We start from the raw sequence: 21,151 nt of genomic DNA on the forward strand, positions 1-21,151 counted from the left end.
TTTGTGTGACCATGTGTATGCAAGACAAGTTTGAGCCAACATCTGTCGGAAAAAAATCCACGGTTTTGTTGTCGGAATGTCCGATCTTCTGTAAGCGGCATTAGGCTTACATGGAGGTGATTTTACAGACTAAAAAAAAAAACATTCAACGTCTGTAACAGTGGTGTTTCTTTAAGCTCTGTGTGCATGATGCCTTAAAAAAATGGTTAATTTCACCTCTCATTGATACACTACCCCCTTGAAGTTGTACTTTTTTTGAACTCTGTAATTAACATGATTCAGGGAGGTTTTTATAGCACGTGTTTACACTCTAGCACAGCGCTGATCCCATCATACTTTGTGTTGTTAAAAAGAATCTCCTTTGGTGTAGGTCTATCTCTGTCTCCTTATAACACATGCAGAGCGAGGCATGGTGTGCTGACAACTATAAATAACAGGTGTCTTGGTAACATTAGGATTTCTCACCATGGGGGTCATTGTGACTCCACATGTTGTCTGTTACTTATTTGATGCTTTGGTGTAGAGAATGGATAGAAAATCAGCATCCAGTCTGATGACACTATGGTGCATGTTGTAGTTTTGGAAGCTTTGGGTTAGGCACTGAGGTAAATAGGGTAAGGGATGGGTCTCCAAACTTCCTTAACAAAAGGCCAGTTTTCTGACTTTAGGGGGGCCAGACTAGGGCCAGCAGGTCTACAAAATGTCCTGGCATACAGCGGGAGTAAACCGTGCTCTATCTTTGGTGTTAGTGGAAGGAATTGTGCCCCATCCTTGGTGTCGGAAGGAATTGTGCCCCATCCTTGGTGTCAGTGGAAGGAATTGTGCTCCATCATTGGGGGCCAATGGAAGGCATTGTGCCCCATCGTTGGTGTCAATGGAAGGATCTGTGCCCCATCGTTGGTGTCAATGGAAGGAATTGTGCCCCATTATCAATGTCAATAGAAGGAATTGTGCCCCATCGTCTGTGTCAATAGAAGGAATTGTGCCCCATCTATGGTCTCAATGGAAGGAATTGTGCCCCATCGTCTGTGTCAATAGAAGGAATTGTGCCCCATCGATGGTGTCAATGGAAGGAATTGTGCCCCATCGATGGTGTCAATGGAAGGAATTGTGCCCCATCGATAGTGTCAATGGAAGGAATTGTGCCCCATCGATGGTGTCAATGGAAGGAATTGTGCCCTTATGTTGGTGTCAGTGGGAGGAATAGTGCTCTTTTGCTGGTGTTAGCGACAGGAATTATGCCACATCGTTGGTGTCAGTGGATGGAATAGTGCCCCAAGGGCTAGATAAAGGCAAGCAAAGGACTGCATCCAGCCCCAGGGGCTGCAGTTTGGAGACCACTGGGGTAGAGGCGAATTGCGAAAATTTTCCAAAATATTCAGGAATAGATACTGGTTCAGGCTTTATTAATGGTGCTCAACTTGTCTACATATTGCTAGACATACCCTTACAAGACACCGTAAAAGCTTTGTAGACTACATACATACAGTTCTGCATGTTTCCTAAACTAGATACTTTATAAATACACTTCTACTTACATCTAAACTACATAAACTACTGTCTTGGGAGAAAATGTAGTCCACTATTGCTAACCACTACTTTTCTGACTTTGTGTTGCTCACAAGTACTCAATCTAGAGACAACCTGGCAACTAGCACTTTGTAGGAGGCCAGCATTGGAATTTTATTCATTTCCCTAGGGAGGCCATACATGGTGTGAATTTCTTTCCTGCAACCACAGAAATTATAAAGAAATTTGCTGGATTCCCCCATCAACACAGACAGTGTTGACAGGGAAATGCCTCCTGATGAGCCATTGTATTCAGCTTCCCCCGCCCAGAGATTATTTTTGCTAGCAGCTATACCAGCCGCTAGTGATAATCATAGGCGAGATCCAGCAGGCTGGTTGTACCCACGTTGATAGATTGACTTGGTACATTCAGCCTGCCCATACATGGTTCGAATCTCATCCTTTTCTTGCCTGATTCGAACCGTCTATGGTCGGCCTTTATGGCAAAACATGCACTCACAAATGAAAATTAACCATGGGCTTTTGCAAAGGCTGCACAGGATGTCAAAATGATTTAGATTGTGTTATGAATATTTCTATCTTTGCTTGACATAGAAATTCTATGATTTAACAATGCCAGCCTTTTTAAATTTTTCCAAAACGTCTGAAGAGGATCCATTTCTTCAAGCTATTTGGATGTTTCTGGATATTTTCAAGAAGACAGTAGGCCTGCACATGGCTAAAAATACACTCTGTGTGGGATGTTCATAGTTGAAAGCCTCCTGAGATTTGAAGGCCAACTCTGGACTCCCCTTCACAGTGATTTTATTCCTTTTTTTTACCAATGTCTTCAGTCCTTTGGTGGGCAGCCCTCAATCATGCAGGAAGTGGCACTTGTGATAAAATGTGCACATCCTCTGCATCATTACATGTAAGTGCAGGGTGCTATAGCGATGCCAACTGGGGTTCCTTCTCTAATTATCCAATTTAGTAAGAACCGATGGCTTATTCTTAGCAAGAGCCTTACAGCACATTTTTTTTTCTGCTGTAACAAAATGTAATAGTAGTGGCAGCACATCAGTTTTCAGTGGTGCCTGTTTTTGCCACCGATTTTTCCCAAAATCGATTTGCTTGTATTTTCCTGTACTTCTATGCTTTCCAACCATACCAATGCTTTGCAATGTTTTTTTTATTTTTTATTAATGCATCTAGCAGAGGAAAATTGTGACATCATACAAAAAATACAGTGCTAGAAAATTAGAAAATACAATGCTTGGTAATGCACACCACTACAAGCAATTTTAGCAGGATCTAAAGTTAACTGTCCTATCAACTGTCCTATCTTTTGGATTGTATATTTTTGTTGCTTTGCTGAGCACCCATGCCCCTTTTTCTTTTTCTCACGTGTGTGTGTGTAGTGGCAACTACTGGATAATATGCACAATTACAGCATACGGAGTATGCAGAAAATAAAACACTGACAACATTGGCATGCACACAGGGTGTGTCGGATGTGCCTGGGCACACCCTAATCACCCAATTAGCATTATCCCTCTGTGTGCTGGCAGCAAGATGGGAAAGATCTCCCTCTTACCGGCTCTGCCATAAGAGAAGTGTTTACGCACTTCTCTTTCACTGTGCAGGCAGAGATATCAATGTGCCGGGTATATGTCGACACGCAGACATGTGTTTGAGCTTTAGGGTGCACACCCTAATGCAATAGGCTGCGCACATCGATGACTGGCAATTATCTTGAACATGCTGTGTCAAGAGCCCTTATAGGCACTTGTTACCAGGGACACAATGGGGCTAATCAGTTACCATTTTAGTTATCCTCTAAGGCAGTCTAACTGCTGCGAGGCACCACAGAGCCGGAGACACAGTGAGTAACTCTACCTGTGATTATAGTTGCCATTAATAGTGCCCACTGCAGTTCTCAAATCAGCAGATGACCTTGATCAAGAGCACCTAAGTTGGCTGATCAGAACTCCCCTCCCAGCACTGCCACTCATCCCATTCCCCCCTCCCCCCACCAAGGAGTAAGAGAAGGAATAAAAAGAGAATACATGGAAGGGAGAGGAAAAGAGGGGGAGGAACAAAGAAAAAGGGAAAGAATAAGAGAACAAGAAAGAAGGCTAGAGAAATGGATGGGGAAGTAAAGAAAGGAGAACAGAGTGGTACATCCTAAATTGTACCATAAGGGGTATTAATACTGTACGGGTGGAAGGGACTCAGGTAGCGTTAAAATGTCCGTAGGTTAGGGGTGCAGATTACTTGTCTTGCCTTGGGTGCTGGCAACCCACGCAACATAATTTTTTTTTGTTAGGGGTCCCCACAACTTGGGAAATTTTGTTAAGGGGTCACGGCACTAGAAAGGTTGAGAACCACTGCTCTAAGGGTACATGCTAGATGCCATGTCATACATTTTAGTATTATTTTCCCAGCACAAGCACAATGCACACAAAGAATGTTAAATTGAGTCTACAATGGTTCATTACCATTGGTGCATTACATTGTTGGAAAAATCCTCCAAGTTGCATTTCACATGCATTGCCTTTAATTTGGCCATACTTCAATTAAAAGGATGGTAGAAATGTACACACACAGTACAAGAAATTGTGTTTGCACTTGTTCTGGTGTGATCTATTCCTAAAGTTGGCCATTCACTTGTAGGCTTTTTGAACTCTAAAGCCTCGTACACACGACTGAGAATCTCGTCAGGATAAACCCGTCGTTTTCCCAGACGAGATTCTTGGCAAGAAACTCTTGCTGTCCGAGTGTACAGACTTTCGTTTCAAAAGAGCCGCAAAAGAAGGAAAGAACGCAGTAAAGTCATTGCGTACGATGAGCATGCGCTCGTCACATTCGATGCCGTTGCCGCCATCTTGCTTCACCCTACCTATGCCGTGGAAGCTACCGCACATGCGTCAAAGTCATTTCAAGCATGCGCAGGTTTCCACGGCGACAGGTAAGTATACACACTCTCGGGTTTCTCGTCGGGAAACCGGCCGACGAGAAAAGAGAGCAGGTTCTCTTTTTTTCTCGTCGAGATTCTAGCCAGATTTCATGACGAGAAACCTGAATGCCTCGTACACACGAACGGTAATCTCAGCAAAAAGCAGTTTTCTTGCTGGTTTTTGTCAAGAAAACCGGTCGTGTGTATGAGGCTTAACAAAATACTCCATCCTGTGGCAGTTATTTTATACTGACAGCCAGCTGTCAGAATACTCAGTGGCTGCATCTGACTGGATGCAGTCACTGTTTGGTCTTTAATTTTGTCATCCTGGTACTTTTGCAAAAGTCAATTGAATCATCAACTTTTGTCAAGCCGAGTGGTGCTCAAATTTTATCCAATGGCTCAAATTTTATCCAGTTAAGCAAGAATTGGCTAAAAATCATATCTGGCGGCCTATTTTCTTTAAACTCAAATAATGTTTAAAGGATACGTTCACCTTTTGTAAGATGCACCTATATTCAGAGTGTAACATGTTACAGATGCCCGGCCCTGGTCCCCCATTTTGACAGTGAGCGGGCATCCTCTTCCCCTGCTCGCTGTCACAACAAAAACATGCCCGTGTGGAGATCCACCCGCATGGCGGTGTCATTCATTTAATGTTTTGTGGACATGAAAATTAGCCTTTGCAGCTGTCAGTTTGTAGTTCTTAACCACTTAACCCCCGGAACATATTGCTGCCCAAAGACCAGAGGACTTTTTGCGATTCGGGACTGCGCCGCTTTAACTGACAATTGCGCGGTCGTGCGACGTGGCTCCCAAACAAAATTGGCGTCCTTTTTTTCCCACAAATAGAGCTTTCTTTTGGTGGTATTTGATCACCTCTGCGGTTTTTATTTTTTGCGCTATAAACAAAAATAGAGCGACAATTTAAAAAAAAATTAATATTTTTTACTTTTTGCTGTAATAAATATCCCCCAAAAATATATAAAAAAACTTTTTTTTTCCTCAGTTTAGGCCGATACGTATTCTTCTACATATTTTTCGTAAAAAAAATCGCAATAAGCGTTTATTGATTGGTTTGCGCAAAAGTTATAGCGTTTACAAAATAGGGGGTATTTTTATGGCATTTTTATTAATATTTTTTTTACTAGTAATGGCGGCGATCAGCGATTTTTTTTTCGGTATTGCGACATTATGGCGGACACTTCGGACATTTTTGACACATTTTTGGGACCATTGGCATTTTTATAGCGATCAGTGCTATAAAAATGCATTAGATTACTATAAAAATGCCACTGGCAGTGAAGGGGTTAACACTAGGGGGCGGGGAAGGGGTTAAGTATGCCTGGGTGTGTTCTTACTGTGGGGGGGGCCCCCTAGTGGCGGCTATACGATAGGACGTATAGCTACGGGCTCTCGCCCAGGAGAGCCGACCTGCCGCCGTATAATGACGGTGGCTGGTCGGCTAGTGGTTAATGAACTACCACTGCACTGTTGACTGCTCTAGGTAGTTCATTGAGCTTCTGGTCATTCAGTAACTTCCTGCTCATATCGGAGGTACAAGCAGACAGCTACACAGACATTCTGCAAGACCATGGCATTACACAAATGTTTTCTATTGAAAAGCCTGTGGCGTGCATAACACAACCCAAAAACTTCACCCTCTGCAGGAAAAATGTGCACACACATAAAGAGTGACACAAAAAACTGTGATGGATGCATCGTCAATTGGTCCTCCGAAAAGGACCCAACTCTGATGCCCCGGGGCGTTGGGCTCCTGGCAGGGACTCGAATAATCTGTGGTCCGTGCAGCCAAAGCCACACGGACCCAACATCCGTAGAGGGTCTGCCGAAACAGAACCCTCCTCGGTGAGGCTCCTCCGAAGGGAGACCCCATGAGAGCAGGCGAACTAAGCCAGAAGGCCATGTCCGCCCACTCCCAAGACTTTCAGAGCAGGCCCGAGGACCAGCACCCTACTCGCCACACACAAAGGTGTACAAAAAGTGCACCAACGGAAAAAGACATAAAAGTGACAAACGGGCAAAATAAAAAAGAAAGTGGGGGGAAAAGGAAGGTGGGAGAGGTGAGTGGAAAGTGGCCACCGTGCAATACGATGGCCGGCCAAAAATTCCCCTGGTCCTAGCCAAAAGGCTTGGCCCTAGAGATAGGTGTTAAAAAGTGTGTTTGTGGAGATCGTGACCATGGTGCCACACGATGAGTGCCCCTCACACACTCGTGCAATGTATGGCACCCCTGGACTGCCACTCCAGGGGCACTATCTCCACAGGCTTTTCAACGGACCCTGAACCCCCGGCCAGGACCAGCAGCACCCTTCCCAGCCAGGAAGGTAGGAGGAGAGATTGGGGAGAGCACACCTCAGTAGTCTACTCCCACAACCCCCATCCCTCCCACCTAATCACGTTCGGGAAATACTAACCGCTCCTCCCAACGAAAAGAGGAGCAAGGGTTCTCTCCCGAACAACTGACTGGGGCAGGCACCACCAAATCCAGGCCAGGGGCCCAGCCCTCCAGCTTCGACCTCATGCCTTTCTGTCCTGATCAGAAGGCTCTTACCTCCACGCCAGCAGGATCAGCGTCCGCCGACCGCAATCCCTTTTCACCTCGCCGTGTACTGGGGACGGTCAGCATAGCACCACCTACTGGCAACTGATAAGAACAGATACTACACTTGATCTTAGCCAAAAGGGCGAGAAGCGATGGCATTACACTCATGATCTGCTGATTGTGGGTGCAATGCTTTGCAGGTTCCTAACAATATATAAATGCATAAATGTGCAGTCTATTGCTATTGCTGTCCCAATTGGTGCAATGCCGCACCGATTTCCAAAAATAGTTCCTTCACTGCTTTTGAACCCGCACAGATGTCTTTCAAATCACCCTTGAAATCACACTGAAATGCAGGTTTGAAATTGTGCGAGTTCAGCTGAACTCGCACAATTTCAAAACCACGTTCAGTCTGAACGTACCCTTAAAAACAGATAATGGGTCTAATCCATTCCCACTTTACCTGAGAAAATACAAATTGGTTTGAGTTTTGGGGTCAAACGATTTACTGTGCAGTAAAGGGTAGCTCTATAGCATTCGTACATTCTACAAGTGTGGCCAGGAATTTAACGCCAGTCTTAGCTATTGATGTATAAATGAAAACTTCCTAATTGTTATACGTAATCTTTTTTTTCTACAGGAATAGCTTCATTTACATTGAAATGGCTTTCCCTTTGGTTTCCTGTTGCTATTATTAGGTAGACAGAGTGCAAATGTGTTACGTCAGAAAGAGTTGAAGGGAGCTAAAGATTTAATGTTCAGACCCTGTCAGCTGCATAGCAGGTGCACACGGATAGATGACCCTGTCAGTGCTCCCTCAGTACAGTTATTCAGATCTGTGATAACATCACCTCATTCCTCTCACAAGGGCATCCCGCTTCAGCAGCAACATTACATTTGATCTGCCGTGGCTCGTAAGGCAAGCCCCGTTTGCGAAATGTCATCTACATACTGAAAGGTGTAAACTGAGCTAAATGTCTGAGCACTTACATCTGCTTTTTTCTTTGAGTTTAAACAACTATTTACACCAGATTCGATTACAAATTTTTGTATCCATGATTATATGTTCAAAATTGGATAAATAAATAAATATATATACATATACATATATATATATATATATATATATATATATATATATATATATATATATATATATATATATTCAATACATAACCTTATCCTGTTTTATGTTCCAAGTCAATCTGATCAAAGTTTAGACAATCTAATGTTTTTTTTCCAACCCTACATGACAGCTAGGGCCAGAAAATTGGTCAGTGAAGAGTAGAATGACTTTAAAATGAACCTGTGCTTTGCTTATGTAGGAACAAATTAGGACAAATCTTTCCTTCACCTCCCCACTACTTAAAGTGATTTTTACTCCCCCCCCCCCCCAACAAAAAAAATCATGCTCCTGTCCCTTTAAGGTACAAGCTGTAGTATAGTGGTTTTACCTTTTCAATTGCCCCTTTCTATCTTCTACACTACCTGGTTGATCCTGCCTGGTCCTGACTTTCCCTCTGTGAGCTGACCACGTATATCATGGCTGCTGAGCCATAAAAGTGTGGTCAGTTCACATGCCTCCGTCATGCCAGCTCTCCTCTGTGGGTCTCTGCATCTCCCCCTCCCCCCCTCCTCCACCCTCTCCCTGTCAGTTCTGTTGTCAACAGTGAGAACGCAATCTCCTCCACTCCACTCTGTGCCCCGCCCCTCCTCTCTACAGATGTCCCGTATGCATGCATTTTTGGTAAAGGGGAACAACGTGGAGATTAATATATGATTTCATTTTACATTTTGACCATACAGTGGATATAGAAAATAATTACTCATCTTTAAAATAATCTAATCTTGTTATTTTGTGGCCTGAAATGAAGACAGACACAGTTTTTTTTTATCCAGCTGTATAATTTATAACATCCAAGTGAAAAATATAACACCAACATGTCAGAAAAAAATTGCAAAAAAGCAAAAGCAGAATTAGGACCCTTTCACACGGGCGGATCAGTACTGATCTGCTCTGTGTGCCCTCAAAAGCTCAGCGGGGATCCTCCGTAAAATCCCCGCTGAGCTGGCAGCTGACAGGGCGGTCCCCGCACACTGTGCAGGGACCGCCCTGTCTTTCCTCCGCTCTCCCCTATGAACGATCGGACGAACACGGACCGTATGTCCGTGTTCATTCGATCCGATCCGTCAGACGGAAGAAAAATAGGGTTTTCTTCCGCCTGCAAATGCGGATCTTTGCAGAGGCGGACAATTACGGGTGTCAGCGGATGGTCATCCGCTGACACCCGTAATTACATAGGGACCCATGTATGTCCCGTTTTCATTTGCAAACGGACGGATGAAAATGCGGACATACTGTCCGTACGTGTGAAAGGGCCCTTACTGTGTTGGAAAAGGGATCACCCCACCCTAAAAAATCAGGTGTAGCTAATCATCTTCTACAAGTGTGGCCAGGAATTTAACACCAGTCTTAGCTATTGATGTATAAATGAAAACTTCCTAATTGTTATACTTAATCTTTTTTTTTTCTACAGGAATAGCTTAATTTACATTGAAATGTCTTTCCCTTGAAAAGCCATTTGACTTTCAACTGTGATCAGCTGTGGTCATTATAATTAGCTCAGCATGAAAAGAGCTTTCCTGGAGCATGTCTTTCCCTGGTAGTGCAACTGAAGCAAACAATCAACTATGGGTAGCAAGGCACTATCAAAATATCTTCCAGATAATGTTGTGGACAAGTACAAGTCACAAGATGGATACAACATTTTTTAAAAGGCTTTATCAATGCCTAGAGGCACAGTGAATCTGTTATTAAGACGTGGAATGTATTTTATACAACACAGACCCTACCTGGATCAGGATGTTTGCTCCAAACTGGATAAAAGAGCCAGGAGGAAACTGGTCAGAGAGGCTACCAAGAGGCCAATGAGTGATCATTGTGTGCATGTGACAACAATATCACAAATTCTCCTGAAATGTAACTTGTATGGGAGGGTTGCAATAAAAAAAAATTACTCCTCAAGAAAGGCCACATGGAGTCAAAATGCAGTTTGAAGATTCTGAGACCACATGGAAAAAGGTGTTATGGCCAGATGAGACAAAAATTGTATTCTTTGTCCTCAACAACAAACGCTATGTCTGGCGTAAATCCAATACAGCTCACCATCTAAATAATGCAATTTTTACAGTTAAGCATGGAGGTGGTAATATGCGGTTATGAGGGTGTTTCTCTGCAGCAGAGACTGGAGTACTTGTCAGGATAGAAAAAAAAAATCTGCTGGTCTCTGCCAAAAAGTTGTCAGTGGGAAGAAGGTTTACCTTTCCAACATGACAGTGACTTAAAGCACACAGCAAAAATGACCACACAGTGGTTGAATGAGAAAGAGTTAAATGTGCTTGCATGGCCCAGTTAGAGCCCAGACTTAAACCCCAGTGTAATAACTTGAATACTGCAGTTCACAAATTTAACTGAAGTTGAGTAGTTCTGCAAAGAAGAGTGGGCTAATATTGCGAAGTCTAGAGGTGCAAAGATAGTACAGGGGGTCCCAGACTTACGAACGCCTGAGTTAAGAGCTTCTCCTACTTACGAACTGGGCGCTGCGGGGACCCTCTGCCATTTTCCGCAGACCGAGCCTCTGGAAATGTCCGCAAAACGCCATTCGACGGAACATCGGAAAACATTGGAAATGTCCATAATTACCGGTCTGCGCATGCGCGGCCGACTTACGAACATTTTCGATCTACAAACAGGAGGAAAGTCCCTAACGGGTTCGTAATCCGGGGACCGCTGTAGAGACATACAGTAATTAAAGCAAAAGGTGGTTCAACAAAATAGTGAGACAAGGGGGTGATCCTTTTTCCAACTGAGTGATTTTGCTTTTAAAAAAAAAAAAAAAGAAGAAGAATTCTGACATGTTGGTGTTATATCTTTCACTTGGATGTTATAAAATGGACTGAGTAATTACAGCTATATAGAACAAAAACTGTCTTCATATCAGGCTGCAAAGGAATATAATGTGATTATTTTAAAATGGGTGATTCTTTTCTATAACCACTGTAAATACACTTCAAAGTGGTTCTAAAGCTTCAAGGTTTGTTACCTTAACCACTTGCCGCCCGCCAATGACAGATTGACGTCGGCAAAGTGGTTTCAATATCCTGAGTGGACGTCCTCAGGATATTGAGCCGCTGCGCGCCCCCGGGGGTGCGCATCGCGGCGATCGTTGTTGCAGGGTGTCAGTCTGACACCCCGCAACACCGATCTAGGTAAAGAGTCTCTCACGGAGACTCTTTACCACATGATCAGCCGTGTCCAATCACGGCTGATCACAATGTAAACAGGAAAAGCCGGTAATCGGTTTTTCCTCACTCGCGTCTGTCAGACGCGAGTAGAGGAGAGCCGATCGGCTGCTCCGCTGACAGGGGGGTTTGTGCTGATGGATTATCAGCACAGCCCCCCAAGGATGCCCACTGGACCACTAGGGATGTAAAACAAAGGTATGCCACCCGAGGATGCCACTAGACCACCAGGGATGTAAAACAAAGGTATGCCACCCTAGACCACCAGGGATGACACAAATAATGGATGCCAATCAGTGCCCGCAATGGATGCCAATCAGTGCCCACAATGGGCATCACTGATTGGCAGGCATAGGAAAAAAATTACTTCATGCCCTAACCAAGGTAACTTGCTTTGTCTATGCATTGGAACAGCCCTGAAAAATGCTTCCCAGTGCAGTTCACTGCACCTGGTGTGAATGAGCCCTTACATTAGGGGTCTCAAACTGGCGGCCCTCCAGGTGTTGCAAAACTACAAGTCCCATGAGGCATTGCAAGGCTGACAGTTACAAGCATGACTCCCACAGGCAGAGGCATGATGGGACGTGTAGTTTCGCAACAGCTGGCCACCAGTTTGAGACCACTGTTAGATCTTCTATATATTTTTTTTTTCTATAAATACACAAACGGATAACACAAATATTTGAGCTTGCTGTTGCATATTTATAAAACAGAATGTGAAAAGTTCTTGTGAAACTAAATCTAGGGACACTTCTTTTGTGCGTGTATCTCCCCATGTGTTAAATAAATACGGTCTTGTATGATAAGTGTGTGCAGGCACTCAGCAGACTTAGCACATAAAACAAGAAATACATTCTGGAATTCAATACATAAGTTAACTAAGTGCTAATCCTTCCTTCAGACAACAGCTGATATTTTATCTTGGACAGGATAGGCTTTTGTGTGCAATTCAGCTTTATCAAGAAGTACAGTAGCCAATAAAGCAAATGTTTCCTTCAAATGTAAAGCCTGAATTATAAAAGCACATCATTCATTTTGTCAACTTGTCGTCACAGAATCTATTTTTAAAGATCGCTTAATTAAGTGATCCTAAATGCATAATACAGTTCAGCTGTTAATAATCAAGTTATGTTTATACTGTGGGAACTAAAATTTGGATGGCCTTGTCCATCTGGAAACAAGTAGATACCTTGTTCTTGTTATGATGCTAATTTAGGACGCAATAAACCCAGCAAACATAAGAATCTACAATAGGTACTGAAAACTTTGATAAGGCTGGATTCTCACCTTTCCCTGTATGTTTTCAGGAATTTTTACGTCCGTTATTAGCGATGACAGGCATTTTTCATCAATATGCATCTTATCGCATATTGAGCTTGGTTCACACTTGTGCGATGCGGGAACCAGCGCGATTACAGTTCATACTGCCCTCTGCGAACCACTGTGGGTGCCATACATTGTTAATCACACCCCCAGATCGGTTCGTACGAACTGTGAACTCACACAGGAAATGGATCGCATAGGGGAGAACACACATTCAATCCGATTTCAGTACGGGGGGAAAAAAGTCCATGCACCTTTTTTGTGTGAATTCAATGCAACTGTATGGCTGAACTCACATTGCACAGGCATTGCATGCGATCAGTCCCGCAGAGCGGGTGAGAATCACACGCAATGTCTGTGGACGCACAAATGTGAACCTAGGTTAACCACTTACTCACCGCCCTATAGACGATATACATCTACAAGGCGGTCGCTTAACTCTGGGAGGACGTCCATGGATGTCCTCCCAGAATCGCGCGCCCCATGGGGCGCGCACACGGGAATGTCCGTGACCCCCGGGTCCGGCATCACGGATCACGGTAAATCGCCGCTGATAGCCAAAGACGGAGCGATCACTTGTAAACAAACCGGCGTCATGTGATGACACCGGTTCCTCCCTCCCCTCTCTGTACCGAACGGTACAGTGTGAGAGGAGAGGGGAGAGAGCGGATGCAGCACGAGTGCTGTGGGCTGGATCTGTGACAAATGCAGTCACAGATCCAGCCATCCATCCCTGCTCAGCCATCCCTGCCCCATACATATACTACCCCCTACCCCACACCACTCTGCAATACCCCACACTACTCTGCAATACCCCACACTACTCTGCAATACCCCACAATACTCTGCAATACCCCACAATACCCTGCAACGTCGCCTATGGGGATTTTTAAGTAGCAAAGTTTGGCGCCATTCCACGAGCGTGTGCAATTTTGAAGGGTGAGATGTTGGCTATCTATTTACTCGGCATAACTTCATCTTTCACATTATGCAAAAGAATGAAGAAAAAATACTAAATTTGCTAAATTTTATAACAGAAACAAAGAAAAATTATTTTTTTTTACAGAATTTTCAGTCTTTTTTCTCTTATAGTGCAAAAAATAAAAAACACAACAGTGATTAAATACCACCAAAAAAAAGCTCTATTTGTGTGAAAAATAGGACGAAAATTTAATTTGGGTACAATGTTGTATGACTGAGTAATTGTCATTCAAAATGTGAGAGCACCGAAAGCTGAAAATTGGTCTGGTTATTAAGTGGGTTTACGTGCCTGGTGGTCAAGTGGTTAAAGAACCATCAAAAGGGAACTTCTCCACTGTCAGGATACACAGATCGGTGCTACAGCTTTTTTCTAAAGGCCCGTACACACGATCGGATATTCCGACAACAATTGTCCGATGGATGTGTTTTGTTGGATAATCTGACCGTCTGTATGCTCGATCGAACAATTGTTGTTGGGATTTCCGACAACAAATGTTGGATGTAATACTCTCAAATTGTCCAAAAACAAATGTTTCCAACAGATTATCTGATCGTATGTACACAAGTCTGTCGGACTAAAATTTAAAGTACAAACACACATGCTCTGCACCAATGCTATCCATAAGACAACATTTGCAGAAGTTGCCCAAAGGGTGGCGCTAAAGAGCAGAAAAAACACGTAGTTTTGTGAATGTTGGCTGAAAAAGTTCTGCCGTCTGTATGTGTATGAGGCTTAAGAGGTCTGTTCAAATGGATTGAAATTCGGCCTGTTTAGCATTGACTGGCGTAATCGGTTCCGGTTTTTGGTAATCAGCCCTCTGCCTAAATGAAAAACTGAACCATGTATGGCCAGCTTCCTGACACTGACCTGGTTTTATACCTGTGTTTATACGTTTTATAGAAATTTGCCAGCATCAGGACAGCTTTAATCAGCAAGAAAAGGTACAAATGCAGAGAACCAAGGCACAGACAGGTGTTTTCCAACAAGAATTAAAGGCATCAGCCCTCAGTTGATAGAGTTGTGTAAAATACGACCAGCGGCATGACAGTTTCAATCTTTCAAACAAGGTATGCTGCAAACAAAAAGCAGCTCCAAAAACAGAGTCAACTACAGGCAGTCCCCGGGTTACAAACAAGATTGGTTCTGTAGGTTTGTTCATAAGTTGAGTTTGTATGCAAGTTGGAGTAGGTAATTTTCTTAGGTGTAACGCCAGACAAAAAAAAATATTTTTACGTTTTTTGGATAGCATAGGGAAGGGTTAACACCCCTGCAATGTTTGTTTTGCGGCCTGTGTCCTGTCCAGAAGATTTCACCTCACCTTCTGTCCCTACCATAGTTGGATTTTGAAAATTGTGGGTTGTTGTGGAGACAAGGATTGGTGATAAAGCATCAGTGGAGGTACCTTTTCCCATGATAACTCTTAAAGGAGTTGTAAAGGAATTTTTTTTTTGCTGAAATTACTGTTTACAGGGTATAGATACATAATAGTTAACTGATTCATTTTAAAAATGATTAAAAATAGATAAAAATCAATCATATAATGTACCTGTAGTTTCTAGTTTCGTTTTTGCATGTTGTTTCCTGCTTCTGTGATGTACAGAGCCACAGAGCCAATACAGGGCAGTGATGGTTTGGAAAACGAAACTGATTGGTGCTGAGGGGTTTTAGACACACAGTAATCACACCTCCTTGATTAGTGACCACAGAGAGAAAGCTCCCAGCACTGTGGTTATCAGGAAACAGACAACCAGGAAGTGTGGAGATCAGAGAAGAATTACAGCAACTTGAAAGCAAAAACGAACAATGAGGACATGAAAACAGCACTGCTATTAAGATTAAAAAAAAAATTCCTTTACAAACCCTTTAAGGCCCATACAGACACGATAGGACTTTTTGACAAAAAACTTCAAAATGAGCAGGTTTTTCCAAAAATCCGACCGTGCGCACGCTCCATCAGACAAACTTTTTCGGTTTTCATCGGACAAATGTTCGCTCTGCAAACAGACAAACTGTCCAGCAACAAAAGTCCTATGGTGCAAAGTCCTGTCGTGTGTACAGAAATCCATCGGACTTAAGTCCAAAGTACAAACACGCATGCTCAGAACCAATGCAAAAGATCAGACAACTATACAGAAGTTGACCAAAGGGTGGCGGTTAAGAACTGAAAAACCACATGATTTTGGGAAAGTTTGCTGAAAAAGTCCTGCCGTGTGTATGCATACCAAGTTCATGGCCAACACCCTTCGAACAAAAATCCACGGAAAAGTTTGTCTGAAGTCCGATCGTGTGTATGAGGCTTTACAGGAGTGAATTTCCCTTCCTAGATTTCCTCTCACTTCCTGTTGTCTTCCATATGAGGCAGTAACTCAGGGGACTGCCTGTACAAGTGAATGAGCACCAATGCTTGAAAATAAAATACCCTATTTACATAAAATAAAAAGCAGTATATCCCTAAAAGCAATAGAACCCCAAAATAACAATGAAACAAAAGCCTGCTTTTTTTTAAGGAAAGAAGAGAAAAAAAAAGGGGGGGGTAATATGGAACAGACAGCTGTTCCAAGGTGCTTTGGGAAATGAGGAAGAGAGAAAATGTTTTACTAAATTAAAGTTATATTTTAATATACAAGCAGCAAGTAAAATTTGTCAGCAAATATTTACCTTAAGTAATAAATTGCATTACAATTACAGATCCTTACAAGTGTTATAGGATGCTTGCTGAACCATTTTTTTCCCTCTCTGTTTTAGCCTAGGTTCACACTGACAGCAGGAATGAAATCATATTTTATTCCCGCATGTCAGTCCTGACTTCGCGGGCGATTTCAGAGGCATCTGTGTGGGTTTCTGCACAGATTTCTATTATAATTGCACCCCAAAGTCGCCAAAAGTAGTACAGAAACTACTTTTGGGAATCGATGCGGCACCACAAAGTCGGCATTGCACCGATTTGGATGGTGCTATTGTCAAATCTCATGCCAAATCGCTGCAATGTGAACCAGGGCTGAAAGTAAGCAGTGGGTGGTTTGCAAACTTATATACCTAAGCAATGGGTTTTCCTAAAACAGTTAATTCTTGGCAACAAGGGATTTTATGTAGTGGGATTGCCAGGTTCATTACAGCTATTCCTGTATGAATACATTTAGCTCTGACTGAGTGGACCGTGTTAGGGCTCATTCACACCTGCGATTGGGGAGGGGGGGGGGGTTAAGGCATGTTTTTTTACTGCCCCCAACCACCCCACCCTAATCTACAAAGACAGTGCGCCTTGCTTTGCAGCTGCAGTAAAATGATCCCCTCATCATGTTCGATGGACAAATAGGGGCGCGTTGCAACTGCGCTGCAATTATCTCCAATGCACACAATGTTTTGCCATTTACGGGGTTAAAACAGGCTGTGGGGAAGTAACATATTGCCATCTCATGCCAAACACCTCTGAATGTGATATAACCACAGATAGCCTTTCAGAGGTGCCGCAGTAAGAGCCTCATGTGTAAATAAAACCATTTAAATCCACAGCCCAGGTAAACCGCTAAATCACAAATATGGGAATCACTTTACTTGGCAAAAGCTTGCATTTCTTTCCAACCAGTCTTGAGGTTAACACAGCCCTTCGAGATAGCAGAGCCAGGTCAGGGTAAATAGACTTTTTTCTAATGTACACTATATTGCCAAAAGTATTGGGATGTCTGCCTTTATATGAACTTTAATGGTATCCCAATCTTATGCCTCGTACACACGACCAGTATTCCTGTCCCAGCTTTTGGTCGGGAAAACTGGCCGTGTGTATGCTCCAAAACACAACATTAGCAGAAGTTGCCCAAAGGGTAGCGCTAAAGAGCTGAAAAAACACATAATTTTGTGTTTGTTGGCCGACAATTCTTTCTTTCTATGCAAGACAAGTTCACGGCCAACGCCCTTGGGACAGGAAAACCGTGGGAATCCTGGCAGGAAAAGTGAGAACATGTTTTCTTTTTTTTCCTGCCGCGATTCCAGGCAGTCTTTTTCCCGGCAGTTTCCCTATGGGAAACACTGCGGTGGAGCATACACATGGCCGGGATTCCCGGCCAAAGCTGTCACCGCAGTTTTCCCAAAGGGAAAACCTCTGGTGTGTACAGGGGGAAAGTTACCAAGCAGGTTCTCGGTTTTCCCCCCGGGATTCTGGCTGGCTTTTTACCGCCAGGAATCCCGGTCGTGTGTACAGGACTTAAGTCCGTAGGGTTCAATATTGAGTTGACCCATCCTTTGCAGCTAAAACAGCTTCAACTCTTCTGGGAATGCTGTCCACAAGGTTTAGGAGTGTGTCTATGGGAATGTTTGACTATTCTTCCAGAAGAGCATTTGTGAGGTCAGTCACTGATAATGGATGTGAAGGCCTGGCTCGCAGTCTCTGCTCTAATTCATCCCAAAGGTGTTCTATCGGGTTAAGGTCAGGACTCTTTGCAGTCCAATCAAGTTTCTCCACCTCAAACTCGCTCATCCATGTCTTTATGGACCTTGCTTTGTGCACTGGTCCAAATAATTTGCTGGAGAAGGGTTGTTTTTTGGGGGTTGGGCTTGGCCCCTTAGTTCCAGTGAAGGGAACTCTTAAGGCGGCAGGATACCAAGACATTTTGGACAATTTCATGCTCCCAACTTTGTGGGAACAGTTTGGGGATGCCCCCTTCCTGTTCCAACATGACTGCTCACCAGTTCACAAAGCAAGGACCTATGCTCCATTTACCTAGGTAAGTATGATTCTAAAATAAATTAAAAATCCCATAAGTCGCACATATTTGAATAGTTATCATTGGAAAACATAATAAACGTTGTTGTCCAAAGTTGCATGACAAGTCGCACAAGCGTGAATGGGGACAGATTTTGTGATACACAGTCACGACCAGTAATGCATGGCGGGTGCGGCAGTTCTAATGTGAAGAAGGCGTACAGCTGCTAATCATTCCATTGGATGGTGTGTATGGATAAACATGCAAAGAAAAGTGTGCCAGTTTATAAATCTTTCCAGACAAAATGTAATTCTGAGGAAGTAGCCCACTCAGTGCAATGCTTGATACGCATGGTGTCAAACGTAGAATTTCTCATTTGTAAAGCATAAAGAGAAGGTAGTTAGTAATCAAGTAACTTTACATGAACGTATGGTGCAAATGGTCAATAGTTGCGGTAAGTTTCTCCAAAATGCTCTTATGGCTGGGTTCACACATAAGCAAATTGGATGTGGTTTTCCGCATCAAATTCGCATGACGGGCAAGTGTGACCGGCTCTCAATGGAACCTGTTCATACATGTCCGGAGTAGCCGCAGTCCGGTGCATCTTTGGGTCCGGTTCAGGTGCAAATTCAGTCTAAAATTTGGACCTGAATCGCACCTGAACCGGTGTACAGGAACACACCGGACCCCTACGGCCGCACGTATGTGAACCCGGCCTTAACCTGCCTGGCGGTATTCCCGAGTCTGACTCGGGGTTAGATTATCCTGCTGCGAGCGGTGACCCCAAGTCAGACTCTGGCTTGCCTCGCTAGATCCACAGGCTTGGTTTACTTACCTTGTCCCTGGATCCAGCGATGCCACCGCGCTGTGTGAGCGAGCGGGACCTCGCTCGATTCACACAGTGCCTCTGTGTGACGCCGATCTCCGTTCCCTGCGACGTTACGACGCACGGGGACGGAGAACGGCGCCAAATTCAAAAAAGTAAACAAACACTTTACATACAGTATACTGTAATCTTATAGATTACAGTACTGTATGTAAAAAAAACACACCCCCCTTGTCCCTAGTGGTCTGTCCTGTGTCATGCATGTCATTTTATATAATAAAAACGTTTCTTTCTGCCTGCAAACTGTAGATTGTCCATAGCAACCAAAAGTGTCCCTTTATGTAAAAAATAGTTTTAGAGCAGCTAAAAAACAGCGATAATAAATTATAATCACTTGCAGAATTGTGCGATAGCGATTTGTGGGGAAATTCGTCATAAAAAAAAAAAATTATGACAGCGACAATTCTGCAACTGAGCAAATTTCAGTGATTTTGATTTGATTACATTATTGAATATTTTTTATTATAATTATATTATTATTTGTTATAATTATTTATAATTATTTATTATATTATAATTTATAATTTTGTTTTTAAAAAAATTTCATACCCGGGATGCCCACTAGACTCTTGTTTGGTCAGATTTAAGTGAGTTATTTGTAAAAATTACAGACCTACAATATAAAACGCCAAATTTCCTTGCACAATAATGGTACCGCTTTCAGCATGTTTTTTCTGAAAGAATCATACCGCCAGGGAGGTTAATCAGCACTCCAAAAGCAGCAAATAGAACTCGCCAATTTAAATCTGAGACCTACAGTATGTATGGCAATGCAGAGCTGACAAACAAATACACACAAGCACTGCATTCTAAGCAATGAAATACAGAGATACAAATCACATCAGCATTGAAAATCTAACCTACCTATCACTTTGTCCAAGACCTGGAGCTTCATATGTTCTCACTGTCCTGTCTGTCTATCCATCGATCTATCTATCTCCCTATATTTTTTTAGCCTGACCCCACTCCTGATTGTACAATCTCTGTACAATCATTAACAAGATATACCAAAACTATGGAATGTGTGGACCAACCTAAACTATCAAGTCAATCTCTATACAATGAGACAGACCCTTGCACTATATACTTTTTAGATATAACAGAGATTGTACAATCAGATTGTATTATGTATGGTGAGTTTATCTGAGAATAGAGGAAAACAAAGAAAAAAACATAACATTGCAGTGCTTGAGCTAAGTCATTTAAACAAAACCCTTGCAATTTACTTACCCTTGAGATTATCAGTGGCTGGTTAAAGTCAATGCCCCCAGTTAGCCTGAATCCCCAGGGCGCAGGTCCAGGTAGCACCACATTTTGTGGCATTTTCTTAGCTATAGAAAGTTTATCGATGTACGTTCTATCACAACTAAGGCAAAGAACTTAGTTACAGGTCCCTGAGAAGTTATCCCTCTGCAAGCAGCGGCAGAGACAGCCTGATCCCCTGATGCCTATGATCTTCTCTTTATCCCTTTTCTTGGCTGACGTCACCTTCTGGCCACAAGTCATACACAGAGGAGAATGAGAGGGGAGGAGAGTAAGCAGAGGGGGATAAACTGTTTGGCAGCACTCTAGTTACAATATCATGTCCAGTACACAGTCTTTTCATACAATTCCTGAGCATGAGTAACATGGGGAAAATGGAAGCAGGTCTTAGAGGGGTGACTTTCCAGCTGATATGATGAAGGTTTGTCTTCCAGGCTAATATTTACCCAGATTTTATATATACCCAGAGTGTAAAAAACTGGCATATTGCTGAAGTTCCGTAGCATTAGTTAAAGAAATCTTCGAGGTGTAACTACACTCAGAACTTATTTTTGTAGATGTAGATCGAGCAGGGAAGAATTAGAACTCCTGTCAGGTTTTAGTGCAGTCTGAGGCTCCTTAAAGTGGTAAAACCAGAGCCAAAAGTCTAATATATTGCAGCTTA

At 43.0% G+C, this 21,151-nt stretch overlaps 1 protein-coding gene and 1 pseudogene across 2 annotated transcripts in view; both read right to left on the reverse strand.

The window, feature by feature from the left end:
- The window catches only part of PDLIM3 (PDZ and LIM domain 3), a 49,663-nt gene extending 28,980 nt beyond the window's left edge, over positions 1-20,683 (reverse strand). Inside the window, exon 1 of one of the 2 annotated variants that reach the window (XM_040334233.1) lies at positions 20,455-20,683. In XM_040334233.1, coding sequence (XP_040190167.1) covers positions 20,455-20,547 — 93 coding nt within the window. In that variant the 5' untranslated portion in view covers positions 20,548-20,683. The remainder of the gene's footprint in view (positions 1-20,454) is intronic. The other variant, XM_040334224.1, reaches the window with a different exon arrangement.
- LOC120925252 lies at positions 7,029-7,185 on the reverse strand (annotated as a pseudogene).
- Positions 20,684-21,151: the final 468 nt, after the last annotated feature.

The sequence above is a fragment of the Rana temporaria genome, chromosome 1, assembly GCF_905171775.1.
Source record: "Rana temporaria chromosome 1, aRanTem1.1, whole genome shotgun sequence".
Classification (NCBI taxonomy): domain Eukaryota; kingdom Metazoa; phylum Chordata; class Amphibia; order Anura; family Ranidae; genus Rana; species Rana temporaria.